Source organism: Monodelphis domestica, chromosome 6 (genome assembly GCF_027887165.1).
Source record: "Monodelphis domestica isolate mMonDom1 chromosome 6, mMonDom1.pri, whole genome shotgun sequence".
Lineage (NCBI taxonomy): Eukaryota > Metazoa > Chordata > Mammalia > Didelphimorphia > Didelphidae > Monodelphis > Monodelphis domestica.
In genome coordinates, this window is record NC_077232.1 from 77,071,126 (window position 1) to 77,087,472 (window position 16,347).

Sequence of the window (16,347 nt, forward strand, 5' to 3'; positions counted from 1 at the left end):
GTTAGATCTAGTCTCAGCGACCCTTTCAAATTCTGTGCTTCTCTGATTCTGTGACTCTAAGGCCTTTGCTAATATTGGAAAATGGGTCCTGTGTTCCAAACCACTGACTTCGAAACAAGCATTTGAATCTTGGTCACTTCATCAGATTGAGACAGAGTAGTACATTCTTTCGTAGAAAGTATAAGGATTGAGTACATGTAAAGAAGAAACTAATTTTGAAAGTTCCCCTGCTACCTAAAGTGGTTTAATTCTTGAACTCATTAACTTTTACATTTGGGCTTCATTTTCATGGTTCAATTGAACAGGAAACATGAGCATATTCTTCACTTCCTGGAAACAGTTGTATTTTTTCTTGATGGATGGACTACTTTCATTTGCTTGTGCTCATTCTTGTTCTATATATCCCTTCCCTCTCCCTCTCCCCTGCCTACCCTGTCTCTGTCTCTGTCTCTCCTCTAGAACCCTTCCTTTTGTGGATATGCTCAAAGGATATTTTAGTATAGCCAACTAGTAAATATATCCTGTCAAGAAAGACATGTTTGAGGACAGTCCCAGTGATAGACTGTTGTCCATGGCTTAGCCAAGCTAAGTGTGGGGAGGTTTCCTTGTCACCAGATGGTGGGTAACAGAGTGATGAGTTTTTCAGCCACTTCATGAATTCATGAAGATCATCTGTCTACTAAGAGAAATTTTGATCTGGTGGAGGGACCCCACCAATGGGGATGCATAGATTCTGAAAGGATTAAAGTTGTAGTGGTGGTAAGTGGTGTTTGTTGAAGCAGTCAAGGCAAGAGAAGTTAATTGACTTAGCCATAGTACTTACTTAGAAACTAAACTCATTTCTTCCCAGTAAGACACATTATCTCTTTGCCCGCCTGTGTCAAATAGAGTTCCACCCATTCCAAAGTGATTTTTAAACCAGCTATTGGTTCAGCCATTAACCATCCTGGAGACAGGTTTTCAGAGGATGAACAATAACAATAATGAGCCATTGTGAAATGTTGACTAATTCCTAGCAAATGAAGTTCTAAATCCTTTTCTCTAGCTCAAAGGGGAGATAGCCCCATGGCTGCTTGCTGAGACCATGCATTTAGGGGAGAGACTTCTGGCATTCGGCCTCTTAGCAAAATGTTCAGAGGGAATACAATTCTAGTTTCTAGAAAACCAATGACTGTGATTCAACTTAGAATCATAAAGCAGAGAGCTGGGAAGACCCCTAGCTGGGAGGGGTTCTCAGGATCATTTTTAGTTCAAAAAAGGGGGTCATTTTATAGATGAGAGAACTGGATGTTCCTGAGTAGTCAGAGAAGGTAAGTTAGCTTTTAACTCTCACTCTTTCAAGTCTATTTTCTAGCCAATAAATATTGGGCTTAAATTACATTAAATTGGTGAATATTATCTCAGTTTTGTTTGAAAATGCAGCTAAATATTTGTTACAAGGGTTTTAATTTTATTTGTCCCCCTCCCCCAAAGGTGGAAGAACTAGGAGGAAGAGAAAATAGATTTTTGTTCATTGAAAAATTGAAAGAGAAAATGCAGCTAAGATGATTTGCTTCTGAGTTTAAAACACACTTAAATTTATTAGGAACCTGGAAACCAGAACACTGGACTCTAGCTCTATTTTAAATGCACAGACTTCAGTGTATGAATTGCTTTTATCTCAGCATGTGCCATGATCCTGCTGTTGGAACACGTGCTGCCTTTGGACACATGAAATATCATCACTTCCCCTAACCTCCTCCCCACCCCCATCAGCATCAAAAATCATTGAAAAGGGAGATAATGTGGCCTGGTGCAAAAAGCCTGAGTTTGAGAGTTGGAGGACCTAGTTTTAACTCCCAGTTGCCTTTTATTGCCTCTGGGACCATGGTCATGTCCCTTCCCTTATTCAGACCTCAGTTTCCATGTCTGGAAAATGAGGGGTTTGCACTAGATGAATTTTAAAGGTCCATTTCATCACTAAATCTTAAGAATCTATTCTTTAAGGGTTCTGTGGGTATCCAGGCACTCAGCAATTTGCTCTAGGCAATACCAGCTAATGTCACAGGTAAATGAGATTTAAACATAGAAGGGCCCTGTGAGATCATCTAGCTCAACTCTCTCATTTTATAGATGAGGAGACTGAGACCCAAGCAAGCTCAGGACCTGCTTGAGATCCCACAGATAGTTAAGTAAGAGAGCCAAGATTTCAACCCCAGGCTTAGGCTTTCTCCACCTTGTGTAAGTCACCACTCACTGGCCTTTAACCTCTGGGTGCCTCAGTTTCCTCAACTGCAAAATAGGGATATCATGAGGATCAAAATCAGATAATATTTATCTAAAGAGCTTAGAACACCTGGCACCCTTCCCTTCCTTTCTTTAGTTCAGTGTGAAAGCTTTTTTAAGTTCACAATACGTTATTTCCCCTGTATGTCTACCCTGGTATGTAACAACAGTTTAATCCTTATTTTATTAGAAGAATTTTTCCAAAGGAAAAATTACACATTGGAGCATGTCTTAGCATTGCTTCCTTTGCTCTGGACTCCTTTGGAAGAGAAATTGCATTTTCAACCTCAGGTGATATAATGGAGGGGAAATGCCCTGGGAGAATAATCAAGTTTATGGGAACGCACAGCCTGGGTTTTTTGAGCAACAGTGCCACTCTCTGCTTTTTATTTGTAATAATTAGTGACTGCTCTGTGTGTAAAGGGAATTCTTGGTCTAAAATATGAGATTTTAACTAAGTGCCCAGACAATGGTCTGTGAAACCCCAGTCCTGAAACAATGCCCCGTGAGGGATGATGCTGACCCCGCTAATCTGCAGCGTTCATCCTTCCCCAATAGTGCGCACAGGGCAGCAAATTAAGTGCCTATTTTTTGTGTCAACCCTGAAGAGTATCTGGTTTTTCAGCCCTTAGTGACTTGTTAACAAACAGGTATCAGGACAAGCGAGGAAGGCAGGCCTCTGGCCAGTCAGATGTGAAATAGCATCTCTTTACTAACTACAGTATTGATTCCCGCCTACCCTTGCAAACTGTGTAATTTTCTTTTCCCGGCTGCTAAACTCAGTAACAATGTATGAAGAGCTTTAGGGGCCCATCAATGCTCAAAAAGGCTGCTCTTCCCTGCCAGTCTATTGATTTATTTCAAAGGCTTTTAAATTGCTCCTTCATTTTACTCCAATGCTCATTTCGTCTCTACTGGATGCGGGCATTTTTTCGTTGTGTTTAAACAATTGCTCCATTCACTGGGTTCTTAAACTGTGACGCCTTCTTATTACTGGGAGATAAACTGTTTAGACAGTTTTCCTTAATCTTGGATTAATCGTTCCTGTATCTGAATTGTGCTCCCCGGTATTCCTTCACTTCAGAAAAATAAACTTGGCGAAGTCTTCTTATCTGTCAAATGTATGTGTTGTATTCCCTGGGGTGTTTCTTTTCCTTAACTTTGGTTTCACAGCTTCATTTTCTTTCCCCTTCTATCTCTGGGTTTAAATCTGACTCTTAATTTTACATATTTAACTGTGTGCACTTATGGTTTTAATGTCGGGCCAATGACAGGATAGAGAAATACTAACACTTCTCAGTATGCATTAATTTGACTTCCATTCAATTTAACAAACATTTATTAAACACCTACTACACACTCAGAGGGTTTGGAAATTATTGAAAGCTCATGTTTTACATCAGGAGCTAATAAGTTGATAATATTTATCTCCTGGTTCATTGCAAATGGTGCTCAGACTTATAGGGGTTTTCTTGGAGTTGTTTAGCATTGGGCAGGATGAATGTGGCGTGATTTGAGATTTGTTTTACTCTTATAGATTGTATGGGACAACAGGGAGAGATTTCTTCTCCTGCCTCTGGTAGTTGTAATCTCTTCTTTTCTCTGTGGCATATGGATCTCAGGGGGCCATATGTTTGTAGCTTAGAACAAATGTATATTTAACTTGATTGGGTAGGTAGGATGTTGTTTAAGGGAACAAAAACCCTGCTTTTCAAATATGTATTGATTGTGTCCACCATGCATCCTCTTTCTTTGCAGAGACTTGCTGGTAAAAGTTAGCTATTTTTAGGTTAAAGGGGGGGAAAGGGTTATCTTTACTGTGAATATAAGTGCTGAGAGCTCCTTCAGCTAGCTCTCTTTTGTCCTACTTTGGTTTAGCCTAGTGATAGGCACCATCTCACCTTACTGAAGCTCAGTGTCTAGAAGAAGTGAATGTATCAATGGACTCTTTTTACTGGAATGACCAATCACTTCACTTAAATGGGTACCCGAGCTTCCACTCCCTTGATAAAGCCTTCCCTTAGCTGTGCCTCATTCTCATTTGTGTCCTAATTATACTCCTCCTAGATTGTAAGCATTTTGAGGCAGAACCAGAATTATTTTTCATCATTGCATTCCCAGCTTAAAACAACTGCAAAAACATTTAAAACACTTAAGAGATTCTGAGATTTCATTGGTATGAATCCCTTTTCCAACTCTGTAATTCTATGAATAATTAAATCTTTGCTTATCCCAGTTTTCTTATCTGAAACCCAAAGGACCATAATTGGGTTGGGGGGCATGACAAAGGACAAGGGTCACTGACCTTCCTTACTGGATATTGTGAGCTCATTCATACATAGAATAAATAGGTATTTGTAATGGCATCCACATGGATCCTCCTTTCCCATGTATATCTTCTTATCCTATGTGATTTATGTTTCTTTTCTCCCATTTAATTCTCCATTTTGACTTTTTGGAGATTGTGACCTTTCATGACTTCCATTGCTGGAAGAGGCCTGGGGTTAAAATAATGTGGTTTTGTGTCAGGGAGCCTGGGATTGTTGAAAGTATTTTCCTAAGGGAAATGTAGCCCATTCTATTTTCCTTACTGGATTCAGGCTAGGCTTGGCTAATTGTCTATCTGCGGTACCTTTCTAAGACATATGTCTTGACAGACCAACTCAAAGAGTTACCTAGCCAGTCACTTGTCTGGACATAGGCATTCTACTTTCTTTTTCTTTTTTTCTATGTGGTATATTAGACTGATGTCTTCTGAGTAATTATAGATCTCATTGAAGAAATACTGCAAGATTCTGGAGCATTCCAATGTCATCTCCAGAAAGGAGCATCTGAAAGACCTTACCATCCGTCTTGCATTTAGACTATGTGCTCTAAGACAGTGGTGGCAAATGTCTATAGTGGCACACATGCCCCACTCGATATTACTAAGATTGTTGAATGGGTATTTTGTATCAGCTTAACTTTTGAATAAGAAGCAAAATATTGGAAAAGAACCTTTAAGACTTCATTTTTCCCCCTAACATGTCGAATGCTTTTTTTTTTGCAGTCAACAAATAGTAGGAGTTTGTATTCTCTGCATCTTTTAGTTAATTATGTGACTATTATGAAAATGGTCTTAAGTGAAATTTGTTATTAAACCTACCTGTTCTTTGCTTTTATTTTCATCAGATATCTTCAATACATCCTCAAGATCATCCTCATAAAAATTTCACAGGGATGAGAAAGTAGGCATATGAATCATTAGTTATTAATATCCTCCTGATTATTTTTTATTTGATAATAGCATCCATGCCCTTTTTTTTAAACCCTTACCTTCCTTCATAGAATCAATACTGTGTATTGGTTCCAAGGCAGAAAAGTGGTAAAGGCTAGGCAATGGGGGTTAAGTGACTTGCCCAGGATCACACAACTGAGAAGTGTCTGAGGCCAGATTTGAACCCAGGACCTGCTGTCTCTAGGCCTGGCTCTCAATCCACTGAGCCACCCAGCTGCCCCACCCCCATGCTTTTTTTATTCACTTAGTAACTTCTGCTCTTTCAGATATCTTGAATACTTACTCCTTAATGCTTTCAAATATGTATCAACTCCAACATGTATTTTTTTTTCCGATGTATTAAGTGTGTCCAACTACTTTTTCCATCATTGTATTCTTGGGTGTGTTTTTCCTTTCTCATACAACACATCAGAGCTTGAGGTATTAGACTTTAGATGTGGTTCACTGTTTTTCATGATAAAAATCATTTGTTGTAGAAAAGCTGACAGACCTGTTCCATTTTCCTTTTATTTGTTATCCTCTTTTAAGAATCATCTATAAATGTTCTTTAGATAATCTGACTTGATTCAGATTCATATCAATCCTTTAAAGACTCATTTCCCTTTCTACTATACTTTGCTTTTTTTATGAGATGATACTGCTTATAATCTTCAACTGTCCTCTTCTGTATTATGTCCTAAAAGCATTTATATGATAAAAATAATGTGGTCATTGTCTACTATAACTTTCCAAATGGCATAAAGATCAAATATTTACTAGACAAGGCAAGTTCTAGGCTCTTTAAGTCTCATCATTGTAGTAATTAACTCTGCATTGGTTGAACTTCTATAAGAAATGGTGATAGTCTTTGTCAACGTCTTATTTTAGTCATCTGTTTTTTCAAAGTCAACAACTTTTTGGAATATGGCAGCTTGAAGTAGATGTAATTGTCGATTGAATCTTCTTACCTTTATTTTTCTTCGAATTACCTTTACTCTAATAAAACAGTATCAGAGTAAACATAGTCCTTTGATTATAAACGATTCTTATGGTATGAACAAGCCATATTTTGGGTCTATTAAAATATAGTCAATTTCATTTCTTGTAATGATTTGTTCTCACCATGTCTAATATCTTCCAACTCTTTTATTATATATATGGATATGAAGCTTCTGAGTAGTCTATAAAACTCTTATCTCTTTTGTTTCTTAATCCTGAATCATAGCCATATTTTCTAACAATTTTTTTGCACTCATCTGCTGAATTTGTATTGAAGGCAACAAATAAGTGTGTGTGTGGTGCATGTATGCGTGCGTGTGTGCGTGTGTGCGTGTGTGCGTGTGTGCGTGTGTGCGTGTGTGTGTGTGTGTGCTTAGTTTGGAAGGTCTTGTTGAATTTTTGGTAGAATTTCTTTCCTCTTTGTTTTTTGAAATAGATTTTTATATAAAAACTGCAATTATCTTTATTCAAGATGAGATGATCCAGGGCTCATGAAATGACATTTCTTGTTGCCTTTGGGCATATTATAATGGAGCCAATCCTGTCAACTCTTTTGTTAGCTCTTCAAGCTCTGCTTCCAGTTAACTATTGTTTCTTCTGGTTTCATATATAGCAAGAATGGCATTATTGACATTGATCAGTTCTTACAGTACCTACTGTATGCAAGGCTGGAGCAGCTAGATGGTACAGGGAATAGAGCATGGGGCTTGGAATCAGGAAGTTCATCTTCACAAGTTCAAATCTAGCCTCAGCCACTTATTACCTTTGTGCGCTTGGACAAGTCACTTAACCCTGCTTGCCTCAATTCTTCTTCTGTAAAATGAGCTAGAGAAGAAAATGGTAAACAATTCTAGTATCTCTACCAAGAAAATCCCCCAAATGGGGTCAGACATGATTGAAATGACTTAACAACAACAACAACAAAAATATGCAAGGGAGTAGATCTCACATTTAGAGTACTGATGGTTCAATTAAATTACTACTTATAGATGGTCTAAAACCAGTGTAATTCTTGGCACTCTGTGCCTACTTTTCTTTGCATCTGCTCTTATAGGAATGGAAGAGCCTATACTTATGGTCTATTTGGTAATTTTTCTCTCTTTCCTGAATTGCTAAAAACTGAATAATTAATCCTCTTATTGCTATCCTCCTAGTGATGACTCAAACAGCAGTCCAGTCTTATACTTGATCAAACTTGGTCTATGCCTGATGAAGGCACTTCAACTTGGTTGAGCTTTTCAGAAATTGTGCCTTGCTGACATGGCCCTAGTGAAGCCAAGGTCCCCTATGTGCCACATAGAGGCATCTGGGGCAGTTTTTTGGAGGTCATTGGAATAGAGAAGAAAAACAAATACAAAGTATTTTTGAAACACTTATTTCCTAATTATCTGGGACAATTCTGTAGGACTTGTGACAAAGAATGCTATCCACCACCAGAAAAAGAACTGTTGGAGTCAGATGCAGATCAAAGCATACTATCTCTCATGTTAGTTTATGATTATTTTGGGGTTTGAATTTTATATGAGTATTCTCTTACAACAATGAGACCAATATGGAAGTATGTTTTGCATGATAATACATGTATGACCTAGATCAAATTGCTTACCATCTCTGAGAGGAGGGGAGGGAAACAAGAGAGGAAGACAATTTGGATCTTATAATTTCAGAAAATGTATGTTGAAAATTGTTATTACATATAATTGGGAAAATAAAATATCTTTGAATTAAAAAAAAAAACAAACAAACCATTTCTTTCCTTTTAACAGAATGGCAAGACCCAGAGTTTATGAAGGACGTTGAAGCAGCTACTGGAGTGGACCTTGGCTCTGCCAGGTATAGTAAAAAAGGAAAAGAGGGGAAAAGCAAAGGAAAGAAAAGGAAATATCCAAATCTGACTGACCTGAAGCAACAAGCCAACACATCTCGGGCGAGGATTGGGAAAAAGGTGTTTGACAAGTAAGTGATTTCCACCATCCAGAGCATCTTTCTCTTAATGTCCTCATTTCCCTCTCCATTGCAACCTTAGTCTTATTTTTCAAGGCAGCCTGGGCCTGGATCAGAGAAGTTAGGATTCAGGTCTCAGCTCTGCCACTTAGTAGCTATGTGGCTTCCCCATGCAATGCCAAGGATTCACTTTTCTCCTCTGACTAGATCTGGAGTGAAAAAAAAAATCACAATACAGGCTGTAGCTGAAGTCATTTGAAAGTTCTCCATTGTCAAGGTGATCATTTCAAAATATTTACTCCTTTTGAAACTGATGAAGAGCCTAGCCTAGTGGAAAGAGCCTTAGCCTTGGAGGCAAAAGACATGGGTTCAGATGCTGCTTCTGGCCCTTACTAGTTTGTGTATGTGACCTTGTACCTTCTCTTCTCTGGGTATTGTTTCCTCATCTGCAAAATGACAGGTTGTGAACTAGACTTTTAAAGTTTCTTCTTGCTCTCTTAGCCTAAGATCTTGTAGGTGTTGGTTTGGAATCCATATTAGGAAGTTGGCTCTATTTTCACATTAATTATAAGCCCTTGACAGGCATCAGCAACAGTGAGCAGAGCTCCCTTTGCTTGACCCAACAACATAGGTACTTTCTTCCAACACCTTTCCTGTCTGGCATGCTTGAAAATTGTTGCAGACAAATAAGTGGCCAATATAGGGTTTTGGTCCAGAAACAATTATCCCAGCACATTGAGGTATGAGCAGCTGCTTGTCAGGAACTAAGAATAATGAGAAGGATGTCAATGTTAGCTTAGAAGGAAATGGGGAAGTGAACCCTCTCTATGCCCATCATCCTAACATTGTGGTAATAGTTGACCTCTATGACACAGGAGATGTGCAGTGTCCAGGAAGAAGTCCTAGACTGGTTGGAGTCCAGAGACCTGAGTTTGTCCCTAATTCCCTATTTAAAATTTAAAATTTTTTTTCTATGGTTACATGATTCATATTTTCTCCCTTCCCTCATCCCTCCCCACTCCCAGAGTTGACAAGCAATTCCACTGGGTTATACATATTTATTATCATTTGAACGCATTTCTATATTATTCATTTCTGTAAAAGTGATCCTTTAAAACCCAAACCCCAAATCACATACCATATAAACAAGTGATAAATCATATTTTCTGGATTTCTACTCCCACAGTGCTTTCTCTAAATGTGGATAGTATTCTTTCTAAGCCCCTCAAGATTGCCCTGGACCACTGCATTGCTTTTAGTACCAAAGTCAATCACATTTGATTGTCCCACAATGTTACAGACTCTGTGTATAATGTTCTTCTGGTTCTGCTCATTTCACTGCACATCAGTTTGTGGAAGTCTTTCCTATTCTTATAGAAATCCTTTCTATATATTCTATATTCTATAGAAATCACCATTCCTTTTAGCAGAATCATATACCATAATTTGTTCAGTCGTTCCCCAATCAAGGGATATCTCCTCGTTTTACAATTTTTTGCCACCACAAAAAGCACAGCTATAAATATTTTTTAACAAACAGGTCCTTGCCTAGTTTTTATTTTATCTTTGGGATCTAAACCCAGTAGTGGTATTGCTGGATCAAAGGCAGCATGCATTCTTTTAAAGCACTCTGGGCATGAACCAATCCCCTACTTTGATATACCCTGGCTCTATGACCTTGGGCCAGTCAATGAAGACTCTGCTGTGGGAATCTCAAAGCAATAGCAAAAAGGAAGACTTCACTTTGGATTATTCCCTCTGGCCTCTTTGCCTCTCTGAGCAACCCCTGATAGGCAGTGGTGTACAAGTATCCCCTTTTGGAAAAGTTGGTTGTTCATGGAGATGACACACTCTCAGGCTCACCCATCTTGGCCTCCAGTCCCTGGGTTTTCTACACCAGCTGGCCCTTGTCTCTGCTCAGGGCTGTCAGGGCCTGCTGCTCCCTGCTAGCTGTACCAGCTGTGCCCTATGTACCAGGGAAGGACTGACCTGGTGGTAAGCCTTGCCAGTCATTATTTGTGTAATGATTCTGAAAGGGGAGGCCTATGTGAGAGTCAACTCGAGGCCTGTTGTAGGGGCCATTTTTTGGATAGCATGCTTCAGTGGTGCCTTGTGTACATAGAAGGTGCTCAGTGAATGCTGCTGACTTATGGACAGACTTTTTGTCAAAGAACTTTAATAAGGCTTGCAAAGGGAAATAATGTACCTTATCTCATTTGAGCATCAGAATAACTGTGAGGTAGGTACTATTATCCTCTTTTTGCAGATGAGGAAACTAAGGTTTAGTTAAATGTCTTATCCCTGGTCATATCCTTAGTAAATTTTGGAGATAGGGTTCAAACCCAGGTCTTCCTAATGAGTCCCTGACATGTTAGATAAATATCTGAGAGGTCCATATATTTTCAGACATGGCCAGTGTGGAAATTTGTTTTGTTTGACTATGCATATTTGTTAGAGGCATTTTTCTTTTCTTTTTTTTCAATTGAGTCGTTGGGAGAGGAAGAGGAATTAGCTATTTAGTTCCCCCTCAAAAAAAAGAAAAATAAAGAAAAATAAAGAAAAGGTCATTGAAACCATTTTTTAAATGCACAGAACAGAAAGGACAGAAGGAAATACAGACAAGTAGGATAGGTTTTTTTTTTTTAAACCCTTACCTTCCTTCATAGAATCAATACTGTGTATTGGCTCCAAGGCAGAAGAGTGGTAAGGGCTAGGCAATGGGGGTCAAGTGACTTGCCCAGGGTCACACAGCTGGGAAGTGTCTGAAGCCAGATTTGAACCTAGGACCTCCTGTCTCTATGTCTGGCTCTCAATCCACTGTGCTACCCAGCTGCCCCCAAGCAGGATAGTTTTGAAAGTTACTTGTTAGGGTCAGGTAGGTGGATAGAGAACCAGTCCTGAAGACGGAGGGTCTTGGGTTCAAATTTGGCCTTAGATACTTCCTAGCTGTGGGCAAGTCACTTAACCCTGATTTCCTAGCCCTTGCCACTCTTTCTGCCTTAGAACCTATACTTAGTATTGATTCTAAGACAAAAGGTATAGGTTTAAAAAAACAAAACAAAATAAAGTTACATGTTGGATTTATTATATATTTAAAATGAAAACAGGATCATCCAGTCTGATTTCCCTTCCTTTAAGTTTAAAGTTAAAAAAAAAATGTCAAATAGCCTCCAAGTGCATTTTCCCAAAGCATGTCTGACATGAGATCTCTGTCTCTCAATTCAGTCTGTGACTCCCTGGAACTTCCAGCATTAAATATGAAATCCTCTGTATGGTGTTTAAAAACCTTTATAACCTGGCTCCTTCCTGTCTTACAAGCCCTCTACATGTGATTCAATGACACTGGCCTCTGGGCTATTCTTGGATTCCATGCGTGTCACTCCAGAGACTTCCATCTCTAATCTGCTGTTCTCATGCTTGGAATGTGCTCCCACTTTATCCTTGTCTCCCCCTTAGCTTCTCTGGTTTCTTTCTGTTCTTAGCTGGTTCTCCCCAATCTTAGAGCCCTAATTTATACTCTAGATATGCCCAATTTGTCCTGCATAGACCTGGTTGTGTATATAGTTGTTTATATGTTGGCTCCTCCATTAGACTGTGAGCTCCTTGAGAGCAGGGACTGTTTCTGGCCTTTATGTTCCCATCTTAGCACAATGCTTAGCGATTGCATGCCACTGATCAATATCAGTTGACTCATTTAAAGCCATGCTACATCTGCAATTATTATTAGCAAGGGATAGCACTATTGTTATTAGACCAGTGAATAAACCAAAACAACTCATAGTTTTCAGTTAATCATTTGTGCACCAGACTGGTAAACAGTGCAACAGACTAAAAATCTGATTTCTAGTCCCAACCCCTGCCGCTGCGATGCCATTGTGTGCCTGGGGATGTGTTACCTTCACTGATGCTGAGTTTTCCACCCGTACGATGGAGATAATAGTGCCTTGTTACTCTGAGGGATTCATGATCTCATCACTATGGTTATGGGTTGCACTGGTACAAATCATAGCCATTCATTCACACATCCTTCTAGATAGAGAGGTCACTAGGTAGGTAGAGGGATGTGTAATTAGTATCTGTTAACCTAAAAACTGAGGATGCTGGGAATCGTAGTTTTTAGGGTAACATTCTAATTACACAGGGAGCAGTTATTAAGCACTTGGCATGTGTCGGGCACTATGCTAAGCACATATGAGACAAATGAAGGCAGCAGGACAGTCCCTCCCCTCAAGGAGCTTAACTCCAAGGATGGAGGATTATTGGGAGCTGGAAAGTGGGAGCTGGGGCAGGGGTTTCAGAGCAGGGCTTAAAAGCTTTTCCAGGAAATCAAAGCAGAAGATGGAAGAGAGAATGTGAAGGAGGCGAGGGGTGGCTGGCCTTCTGCCTGGAATGGTGTTCACATAGAGGAAGTAGCTTGTCAATAGAGCAGGTGTTAGGATAAAGGTTTATTCTGAAGCAAGTGGGAAGAGGAGGAAGATCCTGTCTGTGCTGGGTGGTTCTTTGCTTCAGCCTCTTCAGCAGAGGATCTACCTTCCTCTAGGCCTTTACCTCTTCCTTGAGATCCAGGCTGACTCTTGCTCCTGCCTCATGACCTAAACATCCTTTTTCAGATAAACAAATGCTGTCTTCCATGCCAACCTCAGGGCTGCCATGAGGGTCCAATAAGATAATGAGTGGGAAGGAGTTTTGCAACCTGTTGGGCCAGGTGCTTGCCTATGGAAGATGAGTTCTGCCCCAAGAACAGCATGATGCTGAGAGTGGACTGAATAAAACCAGAACTCGTTTATTCCTATTCATAAATGAAAACTATTTGTACATCACAAGAGCTAATTTTGTTAACATGACAAATTTATTCTGCCTTTTTAGTGCAGTACTACTACTGATAAGTAATGACTTATTGCTCCCTCAGTCTTTCTGGAAAGCATCCTTTCATGACTAAGGCCTCATTGTTTAGAGGAAAGAGCAGCGCACTGGGTTCAAGTGATGGCTCTGCCACTGATGCCCTGTAGGATCCTAAGGGAATCCATTGACCTCTTTGTAAAATGAAGGGTTGAGCTGGACGGCCAGGTCAGCCCCTGCCAATATGTAGGTTCTGGGGGTCTAGTGCTCTTGGGGCTCACACTAGGAAGTGTCTCCATAAAGCAATGAGATGAGCCTCCTACCTAGTAGCCCAGCAGGTGGGCCGTGGCACGAAGGCTGCCCTCTTTGGAACAGACCCTTTCTAAGGCTGGAACCTATTCCCAGGGCCTTGCCTGTGCCATGCACAAGGTGCCCAGATGTTCTCAGGCTGTAGTCTCAGAGCCCTGCCTCTAGATGTCACTCTTTTTGCCTGAAAAGTCACTGGGTAGTGGAGCCACAGTAGCATCATGCAGCTTAAGTGCCTTCACCAGCCTTGGATCTGGATGAGGTTAGGCCCTTTTCAGAAACGAAAGCCACCAGGGCAGCTGGGTAGTATAGGAATAGTGGTCCAGGCCTGGAGAGAGGAGGACTTGGGTTCAAATTCGACCTCAGATACTTCTTACCAGTGTAAGCCTGGGTAAGTCACTTAACCCTGATTGCTTAGCCCTTGCCATTCCTCTGTCTTTTAGAATTGATACCACGACAGAAGATAAGGATTTTTAAAAATAGGAAAAAAATCAAAATGATGCTCAGAGGAGGAAGGTTTGTCCCATGCCTCCTCCTTCCTGTAGAGTATTTCAGATCCTGGAGGAGTGATTCCAGCCTAGCCTCCCACAGCTCTAAGGGAGGGGATGACCCTCATACAGATGTTGGAGAGGCACTGGGATGGAATGCCTTGGCTGCTGACCTTCATGTCAGGAAGCCCTGGGTCCAAATCCTGCCTCAGACACTAGGCATTTGACTGGGCCAGTCATTTCATTTCTCTATGCCTCAGTTTCTGCGTCTGTAAAATGAAAGTATTGGATTAGATGGCCTGTTAGGTTCCTCCCAGCTCTCGCACTGTAGTTTTATTACTCTCACTCCTGTCCATCTGCCTCCCACTGGCAGCCCCTGCCCAGTGCCTTCTGTGACTGACTCTTCTTGGTGGCTTGATTCTTTTTGCAGAGGAACAATGAAACGGGTGATAAAGGCCATGAACCGTATGGACCAGAAGAAGCACGAGAAGTTTGCCAACCAGTTTAACTATGCATTAAATTAAATTGTCTCCAAATTGATCCCTGGGAAGGTGACACCACCCTTGTGCGACTGGAATCCACCAAGCCCTTCCCGTGGGCCCCGCTCCCAGCCTGGGCTCTGTTCTGCCTCTCCCAACTGGCAGATCTCCTCGTTCCATCTGTTAACTCTGAGATTCGATCATGAATGTGGCTTTTAGCAACAACACCGGGGCCAGACACAAATGTAGGTATTTAATATCAGCTGGGAACTACTTGGATTTGACACTGAACATAATGAGTTTTATGGACTGTCCTGTACATATTGTAATGACCATCCTGTGGGCTGATGGATGGACTCTCCCAGGCTTCAGGGCCTGGGCTGGGCCATTGTTTTTCATTGAGTGTGTGAATATCCTTCGATGTCAGCCCTCAGCTGAAGCTCTTTAAATCCTGCCCACCACATTGGGTCCAGTCCCTGGTGCTATCCCGTGCTTGGGAGATGCCAGGCATGGCCTGGAGAGGGACTGCCCGCTTCTAAAGGTGCACACTGAAATCGAATTAGACCCGATGGCAACCTCCATTCTGAGTTGGTGTTGGGGCTGGGGGGAGAAATGAATTTGTATCATATTGTGCAGGACCACATTTGTCACTGTGATGTTCTTTGTAACTTTCCTGAGCCTTACATGAATTTTAAATTATTATTTGTAATAATAATTATTAGTATTAACTATTATAATTAATAAAATTTTTGTTAACATGATTTTCTCATTGTACATAATGCATAGAAGCTCCTCTGAAGCAGTATAGCATTATAGAATAAGTCATGGAAGGCTGGAGAATTGGGTTCAAGACCAGCTCCACAATTAACTTTGTGATGTTGGATAAGTTGTTTCCCTTCTGTGGGCTTCAGTCTCCTCATCTGTCTAGTTCTGTCATCCTGTGTGAGGAAAATGCTCTATAAACCTTCAAGTACCAGAGAAATATGAAGTGTTATGATTTGTGTTGTTCGTTTCTCTTTTCTCTCTCTTCACTCGTTGGCGCTCCAGGAGCCCTTAGAGACATGGAAAAAGCTTTTCGTTGCCCCTTACAGTGACTTCAGAGGACTGTGCTGGCCCCACACTGGCGTGGCACATGGGGGCAGGGGTAGGGGTGGGGTGGGGCTCTACCCCAACCCTTCCGAGTGATGTGACTTGGTCTCAATGTGGCTGAGACTTATACTCCATCCCTTCTTGCTTGGGGTCAGCCATTCAAATGGTTTCCCAGTCATGGCTCAGATCGACACTTTAAGGTTTACATGTTATTTCATTTGATTCTCAAAACAGCTCTGGGAGGTGGATGCTCTCATAATCCCCATTCTATAGATGAGAAAACTGATGCCAAGCCTACAAATAAATGGAAGCCAAGCAATTCAGTGGCCCCTCAACCAGCTTTTCCCAAAGTACCCTAGGCACTCACTGGTTATAAGTCAGGAAACCACAAGGGGGCATGGTAGTGGGCAGCCAAGTGTTTCACTTCATGGAAAGTGTAAATAAGATTTCTATGAATTGGAGCATAGTTTAAATGCCCTCCAAAGAGCAGGTACCGCTAAACAGCTACCATACATGAACAACTGCATCAGGAGAGCCAGTCATTCATACCAACCCTATGGCACATTCTTTTGGAAAATGAAGTTTTGTCCTCTAATTGCAGCATAATTTAGGAGAATGTAGAAACTGGACTTAAAGACAGGACCTGAGTTTGAATTTCAGCTCTGCTGTTTACAACACGTGT

At 40.8% G+C, this 16,347-nt stretch overlaps 1 protein-coding gene across 5 annotated transcripts in view; it reads left to right on the forward strand.

Moving 5' to 3' along the window:
* Positions 1-15,558, forward strand: part of UVSSA (UV stimulated scaffold protein A) — a 119,844-nt gene extending 104,286 nt beyond the window's left edge. For 4 of the 5 annotated variants that reach the window (XM_016423368.2, XM_056802284.1, XM_056802288.1 and 1 more), the window contains 2 exons: positions 8,287-8,476; positions 14,528-15,558. In XM_016423368.2, coding sequence (XP_016278854.2) covers positions 8,287-8,476; positions 14,528-14,621 — 284 coding nt within the window. In that variant the 3' untranslated portion in view covers positions 14,622-15,558. Of the gene's footprint in view, positions 1-8,286; positions 8,477-14,527 lie in introns of those variants that run through there. The other variant, XR_008912802.1, reaches the window with a different exon arrangement.
* Positions 15,559-16,347: the final 789 nt, after the last annotated feature.